Source organism: Cloeon dipterum, chromosome X (genome assembly GCF_949628265.1).
Source record: "Cloeon dipterum chromosome X, ieCloDipt1.1, whole genome shotgun sequence".
Lineage (NCBI taxonomy): Eukaryota > Metazoa > Arthropoda > Insecta > Ephemeroptera > Baetidae > Cloeon > Cloeon dipterum.
Genome location: NC_088790.1, coordinates 12,452,621 through 12,472,540, shown reverse-complemented (window position 1 = coordinate 12,472,540; position 19,920 = coordinate 12,452,621). Strand labels below are relative to the sequence as shown.

Sequence of the window (19,920 nt, the reverse complement as noted above, 5' to 3'; positions counted from 1 at the left end):
GTTTAAAACATTTATAATAATTAGCACTCGACAAAGAGAGCAGTAAAAATATATGGAAGTGATCTCAACTTAACTTTACAATATACATTTTGGGTTCTACGTTTTGCAGGTTTAGCCAATTTTGGAGTGATAAAAAATTTCACCACTGAATAATTTTTTTAAACTATGATTTTTGTCGTTTAACTGTGAATTTATTGTCTACTTATAAAGTTGTGTTTTTGAAAATCGCGGAAAACCCGTGCATGATTCTTTAGGGTCAAAGAACTGCTTCCTCATGAAATAGGGCTTCGGGTAGAAGCCAAAATTGGTTGAGCTGAATGAATAACAAAATGTCAGGAATTTTCATTATTCAATATGAAGACTTTGATACGATATTTTAGTAAAAAAAACTTAACGTAAAATATCAATCTAGCAGTCAATGCGATCGGATCATTTCTAGTATATTGTTCCCCTGAAAAATTAACAAGGTTAATAAATTCTATATATTTTTTATACTTTCAAAAATAATTTATGGTAAAATTATATTTGTTTTAACGGAAAAAATACAACTGCGTTGTATAAATTATCACGTGTTGTTTATTTTCATCTCAAACAGCTATAACTTAAGAGTCAACATGATATTTATTTCTCTATAATATTTGAATCACTCGAAACATATCCCAACACAATAAGACATCCAAATTTAGCGAACGTGAAAAGTCTGAAGAATTCAGTCGCCCGAAATGACAAATTCGCACCTCTTTAGCAAACTTGGAGATATTTACAAAATGCCGGCAGCTTCATGTGTGCTGAGTGTTGAAATAGCGGCTGAGACCTGTAGTGGCACCAGCATTGTTCGGGGCGTCTGTCGAGAACGAGTCCAACGGAACTGACGCTGACACGGTGATTGGGGGGTAGCCAGGCAGATTGATGGGTGTTGTTACAAGAGGCATGCCAGCAGGCAGACTGAAATCTAAACAAAATGGGAAATATAATTTAGCCGCAGGTAAATGACTGATAATAAAAAAGAAGGACAACCAAAATCTGTTCCAAAGTCAATCAGTGTTTTTTCCTCTTTATTTTATAGAAATAATGAGATAACAGCAAGATAAAAGTTAACAGAATATGTCACATTAAAATCAACTTCCTAAAATGGTAAGTTCATTGAAAATGGGACAAGAGTAAAAACCAGACTTCTGTGTCATGCTGACCGAATATCAGAAGGGGTTTTCAAAATAAACAATAAGGAAAAAATCCAACTTCTTCAAATGAGTAAATTCTGATTTTGCTTACTGTTGACTGGGGGTGGCTGCACTGGGGCTGTTGCAGGAGTTGGTTGCTGAGGAGGAAGGGTGGTCTCAGTCGGAGCCTGATAAGGATTGAATATGGCCGCTGGAGCGTGTGGCAGTCCTCCTGGCGGAACGAAGCCTGGCGTTGGGAACGCGACGTTGTACATGGGCACTGACGAGGGCATGGCCATTTGCGGGAGTGGCTCTGGTACGGGAGCTGCCACTGGAGGTGGTTGGAACGCTGATGGTGGCAGCGGCTCTGTTAGAGGTGGTCCAAACGCGGCTACCAACTGCGCAGCCTGAGGAATAATGTTATAATATGAACAAAATACCACAACAAAACTTGCAAAAACTTTAAAAAAATTCATTAATGATCTCATTTTTATTTTTAATTATTAATTCTATAAGAAATTTTTGTTTAAGTTGGTTCATAAAATTTAATGGAAATAACGATCAATTTAAAAGTCAATTGAATTGCGTTTTAATATAGATATTTCAAATTTAAGAGGATTATATCTGAAGAGAGGAAGTTGAGGTGGTTTTCCCCACTACTTGGTAGTAATATGAAGTTCAAAAACCAGATTTCAAGACCCCTTGTGCCCTTGTTGATGTTGTGAAATAAAGTTAAGATGTAGTTGAGTTACTTGTCATGTTTCAATCATCCGACACCTACTCCTAGAAATTATTTAATATTTCTCTACACTCAATATTTGATTTGCTACTCTGAGAATATAAGGAGTTTCAATCTGCAAAGTGTGAAATTAGACAATTTTCATCTTTTGATAAAATCAATTAAATAAACCACCTAAACTAAATTAATATTGATGAACAACTTGTTTGTTTTCAATCCACTCACATTTGACTGAGGCGCATATTCAGTAGGGAGCGGTGCTGAGGGAACAATCGGCGACTCGACAACTTCTTTTGCTGGCTCTACAGGAGGTGGCGCCGAAGTTTCAACTGCAGGGACTTCGCTGGACGCGGATGGGGCGCTTGGCAGGAGCGGCGTGTGTTCAGGGCTTGGGGTTTTCGGCGCCAATTGGTGCTGCTGCGGCTGCTGCCTTCGAATCGGGATTCTGTGCAGATAGCCAAACGCGATTCCACAACCAAGACTGAAAATATTTGAATATTCTTAACTAGAAACATTAACACAGCAAAGAAGTAAAAACTCAATTTCTAAATATTTTTTGCAGATTTGTGTTGATTTTGAAATAAAACTTCTGGCTATCAAAACTAAATATCAGGTTTGCAGGCTTAAATGATTGTTGCAAGAGAGTGCATAAAGTTGATACCAATGAAAATATTTATCTTTTGTAATAGTAGATATTTTTAGGAGATAATGTCAAGTTTTCAACGTGTTAGACAGTGTGATATTATTTTATGAATAAATGGCGGCAGGGACAGTTTTTCGTTGGGTCAAAATATTTACAGCTTAGGAAGCTGATTTTTTTAAGTTGGTAATTTGTCAAAGCATATACGATTTAGTTTTTTTCCCATAAAAAAGTGTCCAAAAGAGGGTATATTTGAGATGGAAACATTATAAATTTTAGTAAATCGTTTTGTGTTTAGCTTATTTTAAAATTAATTTTGCGCATTTAAAAGTGCGTTCTTGTGTTTAATAAATTTTAAGTATTTTGCACCAGTAACCTTAATCACCAAATAATAGAAAAAATGGTCTGCAAAATTAATACTTCTCGACGATCAAATTTTTTTTAATTCTCATATAGACCTTCAACGTTTTCAGGTGGAACTCACCTTCCTTCACCACCCCAGGTCCTATTAGGGATAAGTGTGAGCTGTCTGCAGGCATCATCTTCACTATTGTACACATAGAGCGAGAGGGCGCGGCCTTCGTGTGCCTCCAAAAGAGAGTACAGGTCTTCCGACTCGTGCAGCACCGAGTCGGCTCCAATGATGTAATCGGATTCTGACCGCAATCCAGCCTTCTCTGCCGGGGAGTTGGGCTGCACGTCCTGCAAGATATTGGATTTTTTTTATTTTATAGCCTGCTGTGCATTTTTGGCGAGCTAACCAGAACATGCCAAACGTTTTCACTCGCGCCCTGGAAGGAGCAGAAGCGGATGCTGACTCCTAGCAGGCCTTGTCCACCCCACAGTGCATTTGGGCGCACCTGCAATGAACGGACTGATTGCGTTTTGCTTGAATAGACCAGCATGTCCACATCAGTATCAACAGACGTTCTCAAGAGTTCTTTAAGTGTGTCATTATCTTGATCCTGAAATCAGAACAATGTTTAATTCAATAAGACGAGTACAGTTATTACAACATTAAAATATTTAATTAAATTTAATTACAATCTCATTTGGATATTTTCCAAAAGGTTTGAATAAAAAAATCTCATAAATGAACCGAAATTTTGTTACATAGTAAAATAAAAGCTGTTAATCACCAATCTTGTTTTTCCAATGGCAAGGATAAAATCGAAAAATGCTTCCAGTCCGGCCTTCTGTCCTGGCGAGTTGTCTTGTACCTGCAATCAATTGAAGATTTTTATTTTTGACATTTTCATTGCAGACATGGGGGAGTGTCAAAAAAGATCTGCAGTGTGCATTCGACTCACCCTGAGGACGTGGTACCCCTCCGTACCACCCCCAGGGATTTCAACGCTTTGTGACCCTCCCATGCCGATGTGGCTGCGATTGCCGAATCTCTAGTCAGCAAAAGCCTAATTTCGGCCGAAAAACGCACCACCGACGTGGCCGACAACAACACAAGTGTGAGACGACCACAAAATGGGAAGTATAGAAAGGAGTTCAAGAAAGATGATTCATTTTTATGATTTAGTGAGAAATACAAACTTAATTAGATTTAATAATTTTAAACTAATTTTTATTAACACCCCGCTATTTTTTTATTGAAAAATTAATCTAAATAGGCAAAACTATTTGAAAGGTTCTCAATCTCCGTATCCAAATACCCACATCAAAATGAACATGGCTGTCAAGTCAACAGCAGCAGCAATGATGACAGATTAGAGTTCTTGTGCAGGTAGATTTATGGTTTGAAATGCTAATTTCTGTTTTTATTTTGGATCTCTGGACATGACGATTACTCGAGCGACTATTGGTTGGATAAGCGTGCTGTTTGATAGCCAACAACGTGATTTATCCGCTTGGTAAAACATTAAAACGGGAGTTTGTTGTGTATCATATTGGCTTCAAATCTGGGGGAGTGTCGTGTGTACACAAGTGTAAAAAATCTAAAAAAATCGTGTGCACTGCCCTTATTACGTGAATTAATGCCATCTGATTTAACGGAGTTTTTTAGTAAACAAATCAGAAATATAATTTAATTACATAAAATAAATTGTAGATACATAATTTCTTATTATAAGTCTAGGTATTGAGATTATTTTCAACTATAACTGAGTTAAAAACATGTAATACAATTATTTCTTATGGAAAATAATATCTAGTGCTTTTAACTCAATCGTATATTTCTTTTGCATAACACTAGTAACTCACGTGTCCATAGAAATGTGTTTCATGTGCTATATTTAATCTAATTATTTTTATATTACATTGTTACCGTTGCTTTGAGTGAAATCTTTTTTCTTTGCAGATTGCGCTGTAAGTGCAGATTAAAATAACGGCCTACCAGGATATTTCAACAGCGAAATGAGCTCTCCTCATCCCCGGCAATTAATTCAGGCCAAACTGGGCCCAGGAGACTCGGTTGTTGCTGTAGGTATCTCCAAGCTACGTAGTTAACACCATCTCATCTGCGAAACCCCAAACAATTTTTAGGTTCATGAAGTGAGCCAAATGCAAGAATGGGTTCGCACATCCCGGCACCTGGCCCTCCTCGAGAACTCGACAAGCAACAGCTATGCCCTCTTTGTCTACGTCAGCTCAGCCATCCCTCCGATCACATCTACCGAACTTACCCTGGAGCGGATTGTACCCATCGGACCTGATTTTAAGTGCAATATTGGTTCGAGTGCTTGCATTTTTAGATTTTTATTTTATTTAATGAAATTTCATCAGTAGAGTCCGACCAAGACCAGAGCGACGTGTATTTGCACATTTCCAAGCAAAAGTTGAAACTGCTTTTTGAGATGGTGCCTGGAGACGCTACCAGTGCCTTTGTTGGAGAAATTTTTCGCTGCATGGAAAGTATGGGATGTAATATATGATTGCAAGGGTTTTAAATTAATAGTATCATTGCAGTCATGTCCAAGGGTCGAGGGCCGCCTTCAGACGCAAGCTGGACTTCAAAGTATGAGGTCAAGTGCGATGAGGAGCCAGAGATCGACAAGAACTTTGTTGAGCTTCGAAATGAAACGGTACGAAATTTCATGAAGTTAAGGTTGTTTCATAAATAAATACTATCTACTTGCCAAATGAATTAAACTTTCACCAATATCCACTCACAAAAAGATTCATATTTTTTCTCTTGAGCAGCTGAGAGTTTTGAAGACTCGCAGTCGCTACTTGTCAGTAAGTGACCAGTTTTGGATTTTTTAAATCTCTTCCAAACGGTACACAACAAAACAAATCGTGGTAACATGGGCTGTAGTGTTGCTGAAAAAATGTTTGTAGTTTGGCTTTTCCAATACGACTGGACACTGCTTTGTCTTCTCTAGACCTGTTGAAATTCTGCCAATTGTGACGTGTATATATTATGTAAACAACATTAACACTTCAAGTCCTTTCACCTCATTATCTGTGTGTTTCAAGTTAAATTAATTTTGTTTCTAGCACTGCGTACTGTTTCAAATACAATGTTTACTCATGTTGTCAATTTTTAGGCTTTCGAGATTGAGAGTGGAGAGCTGGTTGTGCCTCGGCAAAGCATTGCCAAAGGCACGACTCCTATTGCTGCCCGCGAAAGTGTGATTCGGTACCAGATGTCTATGAAGGAAGATGACTATACCTACATCCAGAGCTTTAAGTAAATATTGATATCAATTCCATTTTCTTATCCTTGGAATTTTTTTACGAATTTCGCAATATTTATCCAAATTCTAGGTGGGTTCAAAACAAATATTTAACGTGATTTTTCTGTCACTCTTATATGCGTGTTGCAATTTGTTGCACTTTTAAAAGTTCAAGTTATTGGGAAAATCAGAAAAATTGCATTAGTTTAATGCCTATCTTTTAAAACTCAAATTTTAAAAATCCGAAGAGAGACTTGGGAATTAAAACAATATCTACTGACTTTTGCAGAAACAGAAAAATTATTTTTGGATATTCCACCAAGGCTAAGTTTTCAGCTAGATTTGCAGATAAGGGTTTGAATTGGCCAAAAGTGAAATATAAAATATTTATTAACTAAAATTTATTTTATTTTTCTTCATTTCACAGTTTAGAGTGCTTTCTTTACGTACTGAACAATCTAATCAGAGAATTTTCAATTCCATCTGGCTTTATTTTCCTTTGTTTCAACATCCTACTATATCCAGCCAAGAAATTATTTCAAAAAATTACTTAGGATAAAATTGAAGTTTTAACAAAATTGATTCCTGAAGCTTCAACTGACAAGATATCATTATTACATATTTTTACAATCAGTATTGTAGTCTTGGCAGTCTGGGTTTTGGAAATATTACTAAAATTTTAGTATCAGAAGCAACACCAAACAAACTCACCCATCAACAAAAAATGGACTAAACTGACCTAAAAGAAAAAATACACAGAACCAAATTAATTATTGCAGAGACACCTAGATTTTAATATTTTTCTTATCTGTCAAAATTGCTCTGTGCATGGTTTAATTATAAATTTCATCTGTATAATATAAAATTATTCAACCAATTTGAAATTGTCTGATAAAAATAAGAAATCATTAAAATGCAAATTATCCCTTATTGTAACAAACCGAAAGGGCAATTCCATTGAAATCAAAATTATCTTCCATTGTACAGATGCCTTTTGTCTGGTTTACTATCTAAAATCAATCGTATATTTGCTGTGTACATCTCCAGGTGCGGGTATTTTCTTTCAGCTGATAAATTTTTATTCGTTTATTCAAATTACATTTTTTTAACATTGTGCTTTGTTTGCAGGATATTTGTTGGGACGTGGAATGTAAACGGTCAACCCCCTACAATCGGACTGCTAGAGTGGCTGAGCGTGGACACCGAGCCACCCGACATATACGCCATCGGGTTTCAAGAGCTCGATTTGAGGAAGGAAGCGTTTCTTTTCAACGACACTCCCAGGGAGGGAGAGTGGCTGTAATGACTCGAGAAAAATCATATTTCACAGGGTTTGTACAAAACGTCTATGGTTGCAGATTGGCGGTGTCAAAAGCACTACATCCCGGCGCCAAGTACAGAAAAGTGCAGCTCGTGCGTCTTGTGGGTATGATGCTGATTGTTTTTGTGAAAGAAGCGCTAGTGCCACACATCAAGCTAGTCGCCGCCGAGACTGTCGGAACTGGAATCGCAGGGCGAATGGTAATTTTGTCTCTCCTTTTATATATTTTATGCAAATTTAGTGTGACCCATTACGGTAAAAGTTATTACAATGGCGTAACAAATTCTTCGAGACGTTCTCCCGTATTTCTTGAAACAGGCAAAATTCTGCACAAGTAAATTCGTTTCATATCATGTGGGAGTGCAATTGTCATAGATTGATAATAGATAGCAGTTTGATAAGCTAAAAAAGTTATCAATAATTATTAAACATTAATTAGACCAGCATGTTGGCTCGCATTGTTAAGACAATCTTTGCCGTGTCAAGGCTGTGTGAGATATTATTGGCTGCCCAATGTCATCGTTTGCAAGGTGAATAATTAAGTGACTCAAAATGCTCAGGGCTGAACAGTCTAGGAGGCGCACTGGCGGTGACTCGCTACTAGCTGAATTCAAACCTTTCCAACGACTTAAAGAGCAAAAGTCTGTTATTTCAATCAAAGACCTGGTGCGAGGAGGTAAAGAGAAAGCCACATTGGGCTCATGCTCCTCTGCGGGCCAAATGATATTCGCTCGGCGGTGTTATTGAGCTCATACCCCTTGGGATGTACAGAGTAGAGGTTGAAAAAATAAAGAAAAATAATTGTCGCACTGCCTACTGATTTACTTAACTGCCCGGCACAGACAATTGAGACTTTGCCTATAGAATTGGTATGACCTCAAAAAATTAACGGCCTACGCAATTTAAAATTCAATGGAAGCAATTATATTTTAACACGCATAGTTGTCATACAAATTAAATTTATTGTAGCACAGATAACAATTTGATAAAGTGTAATAACGGTAAAATCTCACAGTTTATTTCTCTTTTAGTACACGAGATGCCTACCTCCATGCATTTTATACTGCACAGATTAATTTTCTTTTTCTTTATCAGGGAAACAAAGGTGGAGTTGCTATGCGTTTTGAGCTGCACAACACATCGCTGTGCTTTGTGAACTCGCACTTGGCCGCCCACGTCGAGGAATTTGAGCGGCGAAATCAAGATTATCACGACATCTGCTCGCGACTCACCTTTGGACAGCTTCTACCTCGGAAGAGCATCAAAGATCACGAGTGAAGAAAACTAAATTATCCCTTCAACTTGTTCATAATAAGATGTCTGGTATTTGCAGTCAAGTATATTGGCTTGGCGATTTGAATTACCGCATCACGGAAATGGACCCGCAATTAGCAAAGCATCTAATCGCCTCCGAGCGCTACCTGCCAGTTTTGGAAATGGACCAGCTCAAGCTGCAGCACGAAAAGAAAAATGTGTTCGTTGGTTACCATGAGGGAGAGATCAACTTCAAACCTACTTACAAATACGATCCCGGCACCGATGAATGGGACTCCAGGTATCATTCTTGCGCGATCAATTTTTAGACACTGGGATTAATCTTTTGGTTTTTGGCAGTGAAAAGAATCGAGCTCCTGCGTGGTGTGACCGTGTATTGTGGAAAGGTGAAGGTATTAAACAGCTAGTCTACCGGAGTCATCCTGAACTGCGCATAAGTGATCACAAACCCGTCAGCTCGCTCTTTGAATCAGAGGTATGATTATTTGCTTGCAGCCTTATCTCTCTTAGCCATTTTTTTATTTGATACACACATTGGTTTGTCAACTTTAGCAGTGCTTAAATATTTGTCAAGGAACACAGTAGTTTTTCGCCATCACGCGCTAAATTAATTAAATATTCTTGGTGTCCTAGATCAGGGTGATTGACGTGGTGAAGTACAGAAAAATACACGAGGACGTGATGAAAAAGCTGGACAAGTTGGAGAACGAGTTCCTCCCACAGGTCACAGTGGACAACACAGAAATAATTTTGGACACGGTCCGGTACCTTGAGCCGCAGAAAAAGGAACTCATCATCGCCAATACTGGACAGGTAAATGCCGAAATCGCGTGAATATAATCAAATTTAATAAATTATGCTTTGCAGGTGCCAGTGCAATTTGAGTTTATCAAAAAACTTGACGATCGAAGCTTCTGCAAGGAGTGGTTGAACATCGAACCGTATCTGGGATTCATAATGCCGGGCGACAAATGTGACATTCTCCTTGAGGTTTTTGTAGACAAAAAATCCGCCTGCAAACTCAACTCCGGCGAAGATAAGCTCTACGACATTCTTGTGCTGCACCTGGAGGGAGGCAAGGACATTTTCATCACCGTGACTGGAACATACGAGCGCAGCTGCTTCGGCATGTCCATTGAGGCGCTGGTTTACATGCCTCTGCCCATTAGAGAAGTGCCAATAAAGAAGCTCATGGATCTCGTAAGTAGTAGGACACAAACACGATAGCATTTGAATTATTTAGTTCCCTGCGCTCATTACAAAATTGAAACAAACTCTCATAACAAAATGCTCTGTTTTTATTTTTTGCAGTAACATGAAATAAAATTAAGCTATGTCTCATTCTCGCAAAAAATACTGAATTTTCTGAAATAGTCAAACGTTTCCCTATTATATTTGTTGGGAAATATTACTCTATTTATTGATATGCAATCGCAGATTCGTTTTAGGATTTTAATTTAAAAAAGTTTAGTCCAAAAGACTATTTTAGTGGGGAAACACTGGGAATTCTTTTTGTCAACTGTCCACACTTAAGTCAATCCTACAAGATATTAGCGCCAAACGTCCAAATAGGTTGAATTATTTCCATTATAATTTACCCCTCTGTCTAAAATGTAATTTTTGCTTTTCCTGCAGGAGGCGAAAGCGGGCGTCAACCCACCAAAGGAACAAACACCTCTGCCAGTGCCCAAAGAAATTTGGTTCCTTGTTGATCACCTATACAAGCTTGGGCTGGAGCAGCAACACCTATTCGAACACCCAGGCCTGCACACAGAGCTTATTCTAATAAGGAACTGGTTGGACGAAGGCTCAAAAGAACCGATTCGTAAGCCCATCTGATTAATTTAACCTTTACGAAAATAAACCAATTTTCAGCTGGGAGTGTGCATTCTGTGGCTGAAGCGCTGCTGCTCTTGCTAGAGTCAACTGCAGAGCCAGTCGTGCCTTTTTCATTGCACGCAAAGTGTCTCGACGCATCATCAAACTACGCGCAGTCTAAAGAAGTTGGTGCAAATTTTAAACCTCGCACAAGGCCACTTATCAAATTCCATTGCAGATTGTGAATCAATTGCCGATTCACCGGAAGAATATTTTCCTCTACTTGTGCTCATTCCTGCAGGAGTTGCTCAACTATTCAAACCGCAACGGCTTAGACGCCAAAACACTCGGTTTGTGCTAAAAAAAATATAGTTCTCAAGTATTTTTATTTGTGGTATCTGCAGCAACCCTGTTTGGAGGCGTGTTCCTTCGAGAGCCACCACGGACAAGCAATATGCAGCGGCAACAGGCTGCCGATCGCAAGAAAGCAAGTTTCGTTTACAACTTTCTCGTCAATAGCCATTCGGACTTCCTGGACAAACACTGAAAGGACCGATTGGTTGCCTACTTAACATTCGCTACTTGTACACCTGTAGAACATTCCACAATTCATCACAATCTTTTTAGCAGCTTATTGTGTTACTAATTATTAATTTATTTTTGCTCTTAAATCGAGCGACTGCATTTAAAATAGAGAAGTTCTCCGCAGTGAAGTGAGTCAGAATGTGTGATTATAATCGGGATAGCAAAAGTTTTTATGTCATCTCTTAAAGTGATTTAACATCGTTGCCTGTTATTTTGCGCTTTGGATGTAAAATACGACTTTAAATCAAATGCAAAATGTTTTGGTTGTTGCATCATTAAAAATTTGGAGAATAATAAATAAAAAATTAATTTTATTGCATTAAGAAAATTAAAAATTTGTTTGTTTCATTTATGGTTTCATTTTTACTATCAATATTATTTACAGGTCAAACATTCAATTATATTGTTAAAATTTTCTTGTAAAAAAATTTTCCTTTATTCAAATGTATGAGAATAATTAATATACATATTTAAATAGTTTTCAATCAGTAAAATATTATGCCTCCAGAATTTTTCGGAAGTAGGCGTGTCGCGCGGTGGCACGTGACAAACGCAAGCAACGCCCACTGTCCAACAATCAACAAAAACATAGAGCCACATCTTCCCTGCATCTTCCTTGTTCCTTGTCACTTTTTAAGTTTATTTTCCCTGGGTTTTTCTTCCTCCGATTCAACTAAGCTTTCCGTGAGCAGTTCGTAAGTTTATATTTCCCTCTTTCACTGATATTTATTAGCAATTCTTATGTAAGCACGCATGTTAAATAGTACCCATACTGAACTTAACGCGCAGCTTTGCTCTTCAAGTGTTTTACAACAATTATGTATTATTACAATTACTTCACATCATCTCATGCTGTCGTGTCGTGGTATCAATTAACACGATTCACTTGCCAGAATTTACTGTGCAAGTGTCCAGCTAAATTATTTTACCCGTATTCTTAGGCAAACACCGGGCAAACATCATTATTGTTCCCAAAATAAAAGTAAAATGTGTGTTGTTCTTGCGTCTATGTATTTGTGCACTCACGATAAATATGCATTAAAATAAGGTATTATGTAACAGATGAATCTGTAGAATTTTAAAAAAATTCCCCTCACTAACGGCAAATAATTTATAACAATGAATAAAATTATCTATGTATGTTTGTAATATTTTACAGATATTATGGAAAAGCTAAGGAGAGCTTTGAGTGGTGATGACACCCCAGATGAAGAATCAAACATCATAACTCAGGTATGTATACATGGAATGGGTGTTTCAGGGCAAAATGCAAAATACACAAAATTTTGGAGCTTGGCAATAATTATGACTGTCATCATTTCCTTAATCACGTTACGCTCTTTATCATTTCGCAGGTCATCGATTCCTCGACTTTGAGCTGGTCGACGCGAATCAAAGGATTCGTGATTTGTTTTGTGCTTGGCTGCCTGCTGTCTATTTTCGGCACTATCACGCTCTTCTTCAAACGGGGCTTTGTTGTTTTTGCCGTGCTATACACCATTGGGAATGTCATTTCCCTAGCCAGGTTTAAAAAAATTAAAATTTAACTGCAAATTTTTGAAATTAATTTCCCTAATTTTCACAGCACATGCTTTCTTATGGGTCCATTCAACCAAATCAAAAAGATGTTCGCCCCCACCAGAATAATTGCGACCATCCTGATGGTTGTCTGCCTCATTATGACTCTGGTGGCCGCGATTTGGGTAATTTCCAATTTCATTAAGTCAAAATACGGAAAGGCTGAAATTTTTCTACCCGCAGCTGCACAAGGCCGGTCTCTCCCTGCTCTTTGTCATTCTTCAGTTCTTGGCTATGACTTGGTACTCACTCTCCTACATTCCTTACGCAAGAGATGCCGTCAAGAAGAGCGTCAACGCATGCCTATCTTAGATTTCTACACTCCTGTCAATATTTATCTACTTCTGCCTCACATAATGTTCAACGACTGTCAATTATTTAACTGAAGCGTCTCAATCGATGTGCTCCAACAGAATGCATAAATATTTATATAATTCTTTACTTAGCACCATGAAAACCACAACACACAGGAAGTTTGGTGTGGAAATGGGGCAGCTTATGTACTACATATGACGACTTTGATAAAGATAAGTTTTGTAATTAAGCGTTTATTGTAAGTTAATGAGTTCAGCGCAATATTTTTGAGAAATAATTGAATTAAATAATAATTAAGTTCAAGCCATCTCTTTTCTTTGTTGAACCATTTCTCTCAGGTTGTTCTCACTGTCCTTGAGGCTTCTCTCCAGGTAATTTTTATTAGTCTGCAAAGTGAATTGCGAAATTCATTTTTTGATGTTTTTAATTTATAAATTGTAAAGGACGTGCTGGTATTTTTTCATGTTTCCTATTTAAAAATAATTTAAGTACCTCGTGCTTCTTAATTTTTTCGGAGCTGTCTTTGATTTTGGTCTCCAAACCCTTCCTCACTTTCTCCACCGATTCCAGAAAGAAGGCGTGACCAACACTCTCGTACACTGTAGTGTTGTCCGGAAGAGCCTGCAGCATCAAATCGCAGCCTTTGGCATCAATTTCATTCAAGAAAATCTCAATATAACTTACAGCCATTTCCCTGTCGGTCAATTCGCTCCTTCGAATGTCAAGTTTGAGGGCGTCGATTTGCACATCAGCCAAGCGCAGTTTCTGCCGGGTCTCGATCAATTTCTGCTGCTGAGCAATGAATGCCTGAAAATTTCAAGAGAAATTTAATGTTAGAACTAAGAGATATTAGAATTAAACCCGCAAAATTCCCAAAAGAGGCGTTGGAAACATATGTACGTAATTATGTACTTCAATTCCAAAATAAAAAAATCAAATCATTTGACAGCATTAATCATTCAGTTTGGACAGGAAATGCGATCAATGACGAAATGTATTTTACCTTTTTAAGTTCGACGTCAATTTCCACTTTGCCAGACATATTTTCTTTCTTTAACTGTCGAATTTGTTGAATTTATAAAGAGATTTTGTCACACGCTGCCTTCTTCACCTTCTGTTGTGCTTTTATGGTGTTTTGAGTGTTGTACATACAGCAGGAATGGGCGCGGCTAATAGGTGGGGGTTGGGTTGCTAGCATTTAAATGCTACTGGCGCGATGGAGTTTTCAGACTTTAAACCTTGAAAGCCACACGTTCTCAGCCTGTGAAAAATAAAAAAAAGCGAAAAAGGGGATTTTGACAGAAAAACTTATACATAATTGAAAAGCTATCTGTGCATGACAATGACAATAATATGGACTGGTAAAATCCAAAAAAATGTTGAATTTTTCGAATTTTTATGATTTTTATCAGCTTTTATGGCTCATAATGATACCCATTCCATCATTTAATTTTTTAATATTATTGTGTTTTTGAACGATTGATTGCTCAAATGCCCTGTCTCATACTACTAACTGGAAATTTCTAATATTAATTGGCACAGATGGAAATAAATTAATATTGAAGTGATATGTCCCAATTTTATCAATCCAGTGTTATTTGCATTTGATTTTATTAAATTTTGTGTCAAGTGTAGCTGTAATTAACTCACCATTATCTAACAATAAGTTGGAAATTGTAATAAATCTTTTAATGAATCAAAAGGATCCCTTCCACATTGGCGCGTTATCTTATCAAAGTGAAGTTTTGAAAGATAATAAGCACAGCATGCAGGTGTAATTTACAATAAACACAGCACGCCCATAATGACGATAACGCCAAATTAGTCGGAGTGCAGTGGATGTCTCACTTGTATTGACAAGGGAAAGCCATCATGGGTTCCGGAATACGCAACATTTGAGGAAAACAACAGATAATACATTGAATTCATTTCAGTTTTTGTGAAGTAACTATGGGAGTCGGCACTGCCTTCATCAGGTGGGGATTCGTCATTTACGACCTCTGTCTCGGGGTGAGCTCTTCTTAATTTTTTATTCACGTTTACATACATATTTCGAATATATGACAATATTAAAATGAGATACGAAATTATTGTAGATTATCTTTGCTGATTTGTTTTTTTAGTTACTCAGCTCCGCGGCAACGGTATTTGCGGCGTGGGTGCTGATCGAGGTTTTGAACTATGGGTACTTTTTGGATGTCACGGTCGTGGCCGCTCCTTCCATCGCTTTATTGCTGGGAGCGCTGCTCCTGTTGCCCAGCATTGTTGTGCTCGGATTCCGCGCTTTCACCACCAAAAAGTCAACTCTTGCAATAATTGTAAGTCGTTTTCATACAACTATTGGGTAAAAATAAAAAATTATAATTTCTGTATGTAGTACTGGCTCTTGGTGGCAACGAGCGCGATTTTAGCATTGGCACTTTCCTGCTGGACACTATTCCTTAGGCACAAGGTCCAGGCCGGTTACTTGGCGCACAAAATCGTAAACCCGGTACTTGTTGCAAACCCGAAGAGTCTGGAGGACGCAAAAACCAAGCATTATTGGGATGCACTGCAGGCCTCAGTAAGTTGTGAATAATTATTTAATCTTATAAGCTTTCACTTTATATTTTAATGTTTAAACATAACTCATATTCTTGCTCCAGAAATAAAAATCTCACAATATCTAAATTAAATAGAAATATTGAATTGATTTTGTGTTTAAATGACATTTTGGATTAATTTTGTTGTCCTTTTATAATTATTCCCAATTCTGCAAAAGAGCATTACCTTTCCTTTTTTGTTACTCATATTTAATCTTTCAATATATAGTGAAGGTTTGAAGCTGAAAGTTTTATCATTATAAGCCATATTATTTATTTTATTTATTTTCTGGAGCAGTGTAGATAAGCTTAATTGAAAAATATCGACAAAATCATTCTTTGATCACCTACAGGTGTTAAGAGTAACCGTTGTAAAATCAATTTCATAACTAAAAATTTCAGAAAAAAAATCAAAGCTTTTGTCACCGTTTTGGCACAAAAGCAATGAAATCAATTTCAAAGAATTGATTTAAATTACAAAATTAAAAAAAATCAATTCATTCCGGTGCTTGCTATATGATGTATGTTCGGAAAATTTATTATTTTAGAATTTATCACATAGGTTTATATTGCATAATATATAAGAATGCCTCCCTTAGCAAGAGCGATTTAATTCAATTTTGTTTCTTGTTCATGCATTACACATCATAATTATTTTATACAAAAATTGTAAAAGGTTTATTAATTCTATTATATTTGAACTGTGAAGTATTCCAAATATGGAATTATCCAATTCTGTAGGCTTAAATTGTTGAGACGGCTTCAGAATTATTTCATCATTCATAAAAAAATAATTTCCGTCTGGCGACTTACCGACGCAGTCAACAAATCTATACGAAATAAATGATATTTTGGCCCCTACTGATATATTTTTGTACAGTTTTCATCAGTTAAATTTAGCAAGGGCGTTCCTTTTTCCTTTTTGCTTAAAGAAAATATAATATGTGACTTAGACAGCCATCTCTTATCCTCTTTGTCCACAAAAAACAAGAGGATACAAAAAAATGACGAAATGCCACAGCAAATAAAAATCCTTCTTATTTAAGTTGAAATGTTGTGGCTTGAACGGAGCTGCTGACTACAGATCGACTGGATCTCTGCCGATGAGCTGTTGCGACGTAGTTGAACAAGTGTGCTCCAAAACCTATCCTCGGGGATGCTCGGTAGCACTCACCGAGTTCTCAGCGGATAAACTAGCGCAAATCACCATTGTGGCGGCTGTCACCTCCCTTGTGCTTGTAAGACACTTAAGCGCGTTTGCTTTTACTGCAGAATATCACACTTTTCTTTTCCTGTCGAGCAGCTTCTGGGAGTGTACGCCGGATGCTCTTACAGCAGATCTCTCCAACACGAAAAGAAGAGAAGAAGGAGAAATGCGTAAGACTCTCAGATCAATTTTTTTATTGACTGGGGATTTCTACTTTATTTTTTCACGTTGCGACTTTGATATTGAAAAAAAATCTGGATTTAATTAAAATATAGGAATGTCCATTGAAGTCGCTTTCATTCAAAACATCTCTTTCCAGGATTGATTTTCGATTTCCCTAATTCACTCTTTTTTTGCTTTATCCTCTAATGTTAGCAAAAATATTTTTCTTGTCGGGGCCAGGGCCACACGTGTTCTTATCTTTATGAGAAATACTTCCAACTCCCGAGAAAAATGTCATTCACGGCGGTCCAGAAAATGTTTTTTCTTTAAATTTTACTTCATTTAAAATCCAAATTTTTAGGTTATTTTTCATTTGCATTTGTTTGAATTGCATTGTCTTTTGGTAATGTACGCAATACCAAATACAATATAACGATTTGGTTTTTGTATTCCTTTTAGTGCTTTGGATGCTGAGTTGCAGCAGGAGCAGCTACCGCTGAATGCATCAAATATGAGAGTAAACATTTGAAAACCCTCAAATTGTGCTTTGTTTTACTTAGAAATTTTTGCACTAGACCATATCCATGATTTCTTCACTTCCGCGAAAAAGTGCACCACCCGTGCCTCCAAAGCCCTCTCCGAGATACGTTCGTTCTGCCAGCAAAAATAGTGCGTGGAACGACGAAACGATGGTTCACAAAGTTGGTTGACTTGAAAATCATAAAAAATGGTCTCGTGGAGTGTGTGAGGAAAATCGAAACGAGTTTTATTTTTACATTACCATCCTTTTATTTCTCATAGACTATCATTTTTCATTTTATAATGTTAATCACCTGCATCATCATTCTTCCGTCTTGTAGATTTTTACATCCAAGTTTTGTCTACATCAATCTGCTTTACATTGAACAATAAATAATAACTGGATCTGCAGTTTTGAATAAGCTACACCATTTAGTTTTGCTTTCCTTTTTTACGTAACAAATAAGGAGATAAATGCATCATCTTGTCTTTTTTTTAATGGAAAATAATCAGAGTTACATATCAATATCTTTTTCCCTATAAATATTAAATAGCAACAGCTTGTTTTCTCATAAACATTCCCTCAATAGCGTCAATCAGGACCACAGAAAATACCTCTTTTCTTGCCTTGAATTGGTTTATTCTTTTTACAAATGGACCCAGCGGTGCTTCTTTGCTTTTCGATTTTTTATCAAAAAAGTGACACAATACCTCTAAAAGGGAGATACAAAAAACGACCGTAAAAAGGCGCCGATTTCCACGCTGTTGCTTTCTATTTGTGAGATTTTTAAACCAGCGCGAGGAAATCGAACGCAGGAGCAATTATCTAGGTGTTATTTGCGCAATCCACGAATTAGCAGATTATTTCCGGTTTGCGAGTCGTCCGACTCGCTGTCTGGATGAACATTGATTCATTTTTTTCACATCAACGGTTATAATAAACTCATTAACCAATCGTCCGCGAAAAAGCTGTCTGAGATTGTATGTTTTACAAAAGTTGCATTTAAATCATGAGATATGACAAATAAAACGTCTTTACTGTATAATACTAAGTCCATTCATTAACTGAAGCTGCCAAATGCAGCAGCTATTTTTTTGCAACACTGAATGTATCAATATGAGTACACGCAGAAAATGTCTGGACATCCATTTCATCTGCTAACAGGAGGCGACGTCAGAGGAGCAGAGAAATTCTCGTCTGATGACGCTGTAGGAGTGCTTGGCATGAGGTCTAGACCAAATTCTTTTTGCATTAACTTCTACAGTTTACATTGGTGATTTCCAACATGTACAGTTTTGATCAAGAATTTCCCCTTGACGCTTCCTAGTTGTGTATCTGGGGTCACCAATAAACACCAACACTAGTTTGATATAAGAATGTGCGATATCGAGAGGGATTCCCACGGACTTTGCTAACAAATCGATAAATACTTGATTTTTTCTTATTGCAAAAGTTATCAAACACAGCAGCTCTTGAGAATCCCACAGAAATATTTATGTAAAAGCCAGAACTAGATCATTAGACTAAAACGATTAAAAATTAACATAAATACCCTTAAATTGTAAAAAGCTGCTACAATTTAGAACTGAAGAGCTTTTTGTGCTGACCGGAAGAATTGTCGTATATAAATTCGAGACTCAGCGTTTTATAAAATCAAAACAATTTTGATTTCAGCAGCATCTTACAGACACAAAAAGTAAATCACAAATAAACGAATGGATTAGTAATCTTAGTTGTAAAAATAATCTTTGGCAAATTTTGGGGGCAGATTGGGCTTGTATCAGTTGTACTTGTCTGTCGAGGAGGCAGTCGTCTTAAATTCGAAGGCCTCGGAATGCATTCAAATGCCCTCAAACGCGCCTACGGGCCGCGCGCTTCAAAAGCTTTCGCTTCGACAAATGAAACCAACGCTTTGGACTGACGTCATTCCGGAAACGAATCAAGGGAAAGAAAGGGAGCAGTGTATAGTGAGTTCCGGCTGGAAAGTATCACAAAAATAGGAGAGCGGCGGTGGCGAAGGCGGCGGGAAAGCCGAAAGCGCGGGCACCGTAGGCGGCAAGTTTTTAATCTAGCAAATGCTCGGCGCAGTCTTTTCGAGTTAGGCGGTTGTCTCGGCGGCTAGCTGGACGCCCTCCATGCCCTCAGGCACGCCCCGATCGTCGGGGGCGACCCCCTGCCCCTCCTCCTCCTCCTCTTCGTCCTCCTCCTCGACGGCCACCAGGCTGACCGCCGGCGAGGCGGCCATCACGTGGCTGTTGCCGTTGGCCACGTAGCCGTTGGCGCGCCCGTTTACTGACAAGTAGATGCCCGTGCGGGGCAGTGTGCGAAGACCTTCGCGTGACTTCAAGAGGCTCTCAATGCACTGGTACAAGTACAGATAGTCCTCCTG

The 19,920-nt window shown here is 37.8% G+C and overlaps 6 protein-coding genes across 10 annotated transcripts in view; 3 read left to right on the top strand and 3 right to left on the bottom strand.

Moving 5' to 3' along the window:
- Positions 1-553: 553 nt before the first annotated feature.
- On the bottom strand, positions 554-4,021 carry Grasp65 (Golgi reassembly-stacking protein 2). Its single transcript, XM_065495713.1, has 7 exons — positions 3,850-4,021; positions 3,679-3,759; positions 3,301-3,504; positions 3,024-3,241; positions 2,125-2,380; positions 1,273-1,567; positions 554-952 (listed from the first exon to the last, which is right to left on the bottom strand). The coding sequence occupies exons 1-7, from the start codon at positions 3,910-3,912 to the stop codon at positions 780-782; spliced, it is 1,290 nt and encodes a 429-aa protein (XP_065351785.1). The 5' UTR covers positions 3,913-4,021; the 3' UTR covers positions 554-779.
- A 151-nt stretch (positions 4,022-4,172) lies between these two features.
- On the top strand, positions 4,173-11,502 carry Ocrl (Oculocerebrorenal syndrome of Lowe). 5 transcript variants are annotated; one of them, XM_065495706.1, is made up of 18 exons: positions 4,173-4,277; positions 4,851-4,972; positions 5,036-5,222; positions 5,276-5,404; positions 5,459-5,574; positions 5,693-5,728; positions 6,040-6,182; positions 7,297-7,467; positions 7,527-7,689; positions 8,585-8,763; positions 8,823-9,044; positions 9,104-9,239; positions 9,398-9,577; positions 9,632-9,964; positions 10,400-10,589; positions 10,640-10,767; positions 10,821-10,932; positions 10,987-11,502. In XM_065495706.1, exons 2-18 carry the CDS (start codon positions 4,907-4,909, stop codon positions 11,127-11,129), a joined length of 2,634 nt encoding a protein of 877 aa, XP_065351778.1. In that variant the 5' UTR covers positions 4,173-4,277; positions 4,851-4,906; the 3' UTR covers positions 11,130-11,502. The 5 variants fall into 5 exon arrangements, with proteins under 5 accessions (XP_065351778.1, XP_065351780.1, XP_065351777.1 ...); XM_065495708.1 differs by having other exon boundaries at positions 4,262-4,404; positions 5,279-5,404; XM_065495705.1 differs by having other exon boundaries at positions 4,262-4,404.
- Positions 11,503-11,775: 273 nt separating this feature from the next.
- On the top strand, positions 11,776-13,363 carry LOC135947118 (vesicle transport protein SFT2A). The gene is made up of 5 exons (XM_065495703.1): positions 11,776-11,862; positions 12,327-12,400; positions 12,523-12,692; positions 12,753-12,870; positions 12,929-13,363. The coding sequence occupies exons 2-5, from the start codon at positions 12,332-12,334 to the stop codon at positions 13,055-13,057; spliced, it is 486 nt and encodes a 161-aa protein (XP_065351775.1). The 5' UTR covers positions 11,776-11,862; positions 12,327-12,331; the 3' UTR covers positions 13,058-13,363.
- Pfdn1 (prefoldin 1) lies at positions 13,274-14,213 on the bottom strand. The gene is made up of 4 exons (XM_065495704.1): positions 14,064-14,213; positions 13,745-13,867; positions 13,553-13,681; positions 13,274-13,446 (listed from the first exon to the last, which is right to left on the bottom strand). The coding sequence occupies exons 1-4, from the start codon at positions 14,100-14,102 to the stop codon at positions 13,360-13,362; spliced, it is 378 nt and encodes a 125-aa protein (XP_065351776.1). The 5' UTR covers positions 14,103-14,213; the 3' UTR covers positions 13,274-13,359.
- Positions 14,214-14,839: 626 nt separating this feature from the next.
- Positions 14,840-18,214, top strand: LOC135945081 (23 kDa integral membrane protein-like). The gene is made up of 7 exons (XM_065492493.1): positions 14,840-15,070; positions 15,184-15,378; positions 15,438-15,623; positions 16,689-16,880; positions 16,946-17,019; positions 17,471-17,528; positions 17,587-18,214. The coding sequence occupies exons 1-7, from the start codon at positions 15,011-15,013 to the stop codon at positions 17,719-17,721; spliced, it is 900 nt and encodes a 299-aa protein (XP_065348565.1). The 5' UTR covers positions 14,840-15,010; the 3' UTR covers positions 17,722-18,214.
- The window catches only part of Ptp99A (Protein tyrosine phosphatase 99A), a 78,291-nt gene continuing 76,146 nt past the window's right edge, over positions 17,776-19,920 (bottom strand). Inside the window, exon 18 of the mRNA XM_065492492.1 lies at positions 17,776-19,917. Within this exon, the coding sequence (XP_065348564.1) occupies positions 19,630-19,917 (288 nt within the window). The 3' untranslated portion in view covers positions 17,776-19,629. The remainder of the gene's footprint in view (positions 19,918-19,920) is intronic.

Coding starts and splice junctions, on each gene's coding strand:
- LOC135945081 (XM_065492493.1), top strand. CDS start 15,011: ATGGGAGTCGGCACTGCCTTCATCAGGTGGGGATTCGTCATTTACGAC. Junction 15,379..15,437: donor AGTCAACTCTTGCAATAATT/GTAAGTCGTTTT, acceptor TTCTGTATGTAG/TACTGGCTCTTGGTGGCAAC. Junction 17,529..17,586: donor TGAATGCATCAAATATGAGA/GTAAACATTTGA, acceptor TTTTTGCACTAG/ACCATATCCATGATTTCTTC.
- Pfdn1 (XM_065495704.1), bottom strand. CDS start 14,102: ATGTCTGGCAAAGTGGAAATTGACGTCGAACTTAAAAAG. Junction 13,868..14,063: donor TTGACGTCGAACTTAAAAAG/GTAAAATACATT, acceptor TGAAATTTTCAG/GCATTCATTGCTCAGCAGCA. Junction 13,682..13,744: donor TGACCGACAGGGAAATGGCT/GTAAGTTATATT, acceptor TTGATGCTGCAG/GCTCTTCCGGACAACACTAC.
- Grasp65 (XM_065495713.1), bottom strand. CDS start 3,912: ATGGGAGGGTCACAAAGCGTTGAAATCCCTGGGGGTGGTACGGAGGGG. Junction 3,505..3,678: donor CCATTGGAAAAACAAGATTG/GTGATTAACAGC, acceptor TTCTGATTTCAG/GATCAAGATAATGACACACT. Junction 1,568..2,124: donor AATATGCGCCTCAGTCAAAT/GTGAGTGGATTG, acceptor ATTATTCCTCAG/GCTGCGCAGTTGGTAGCCGC.
- Ocrl (XM_065495706.1), top strand. CDS start 4,907: ATGAGCTCTCCTCATCCCCGGCAATTAATTCAGGCCAAACTGGGCCCA. Junction 5,223..5,275: donor TGATTTTAAGTGCAATATTG/GTTCGAGTGCTT, acceptor AAATTTCATCAG/TAGAGTCCGACCAAGACCAG. Junction 7,468..7,526: donor CCCAGGGAGGGAGAGTGGCT/GTAATGACTCGA, acceptor CTATGGTTGCAG/ATTGGCGGTGTCAAAAGCAC.
- LOC135947118 (XM_065495703.1), top strand. CDS start 12,332: ATGGAAAAGCTAAGGAGAGCTTTGAGTGGTGATGACACCCCAGATGAA. Junction 12,693..12,752: donor AATGTCATTTCCCTAGCCAG/GTTTAAAAAAAT, acceptor TAATTTTCACAG/CACATGCTTTCTTATGGGTC. Junction 12,871..12,928: donor CTCTGGTGGCCGCGATTTGG/GTAATTTCCAAT, acceptor TTCTACCCGCAG/CTGCACAAGGCCGGTCTCTC.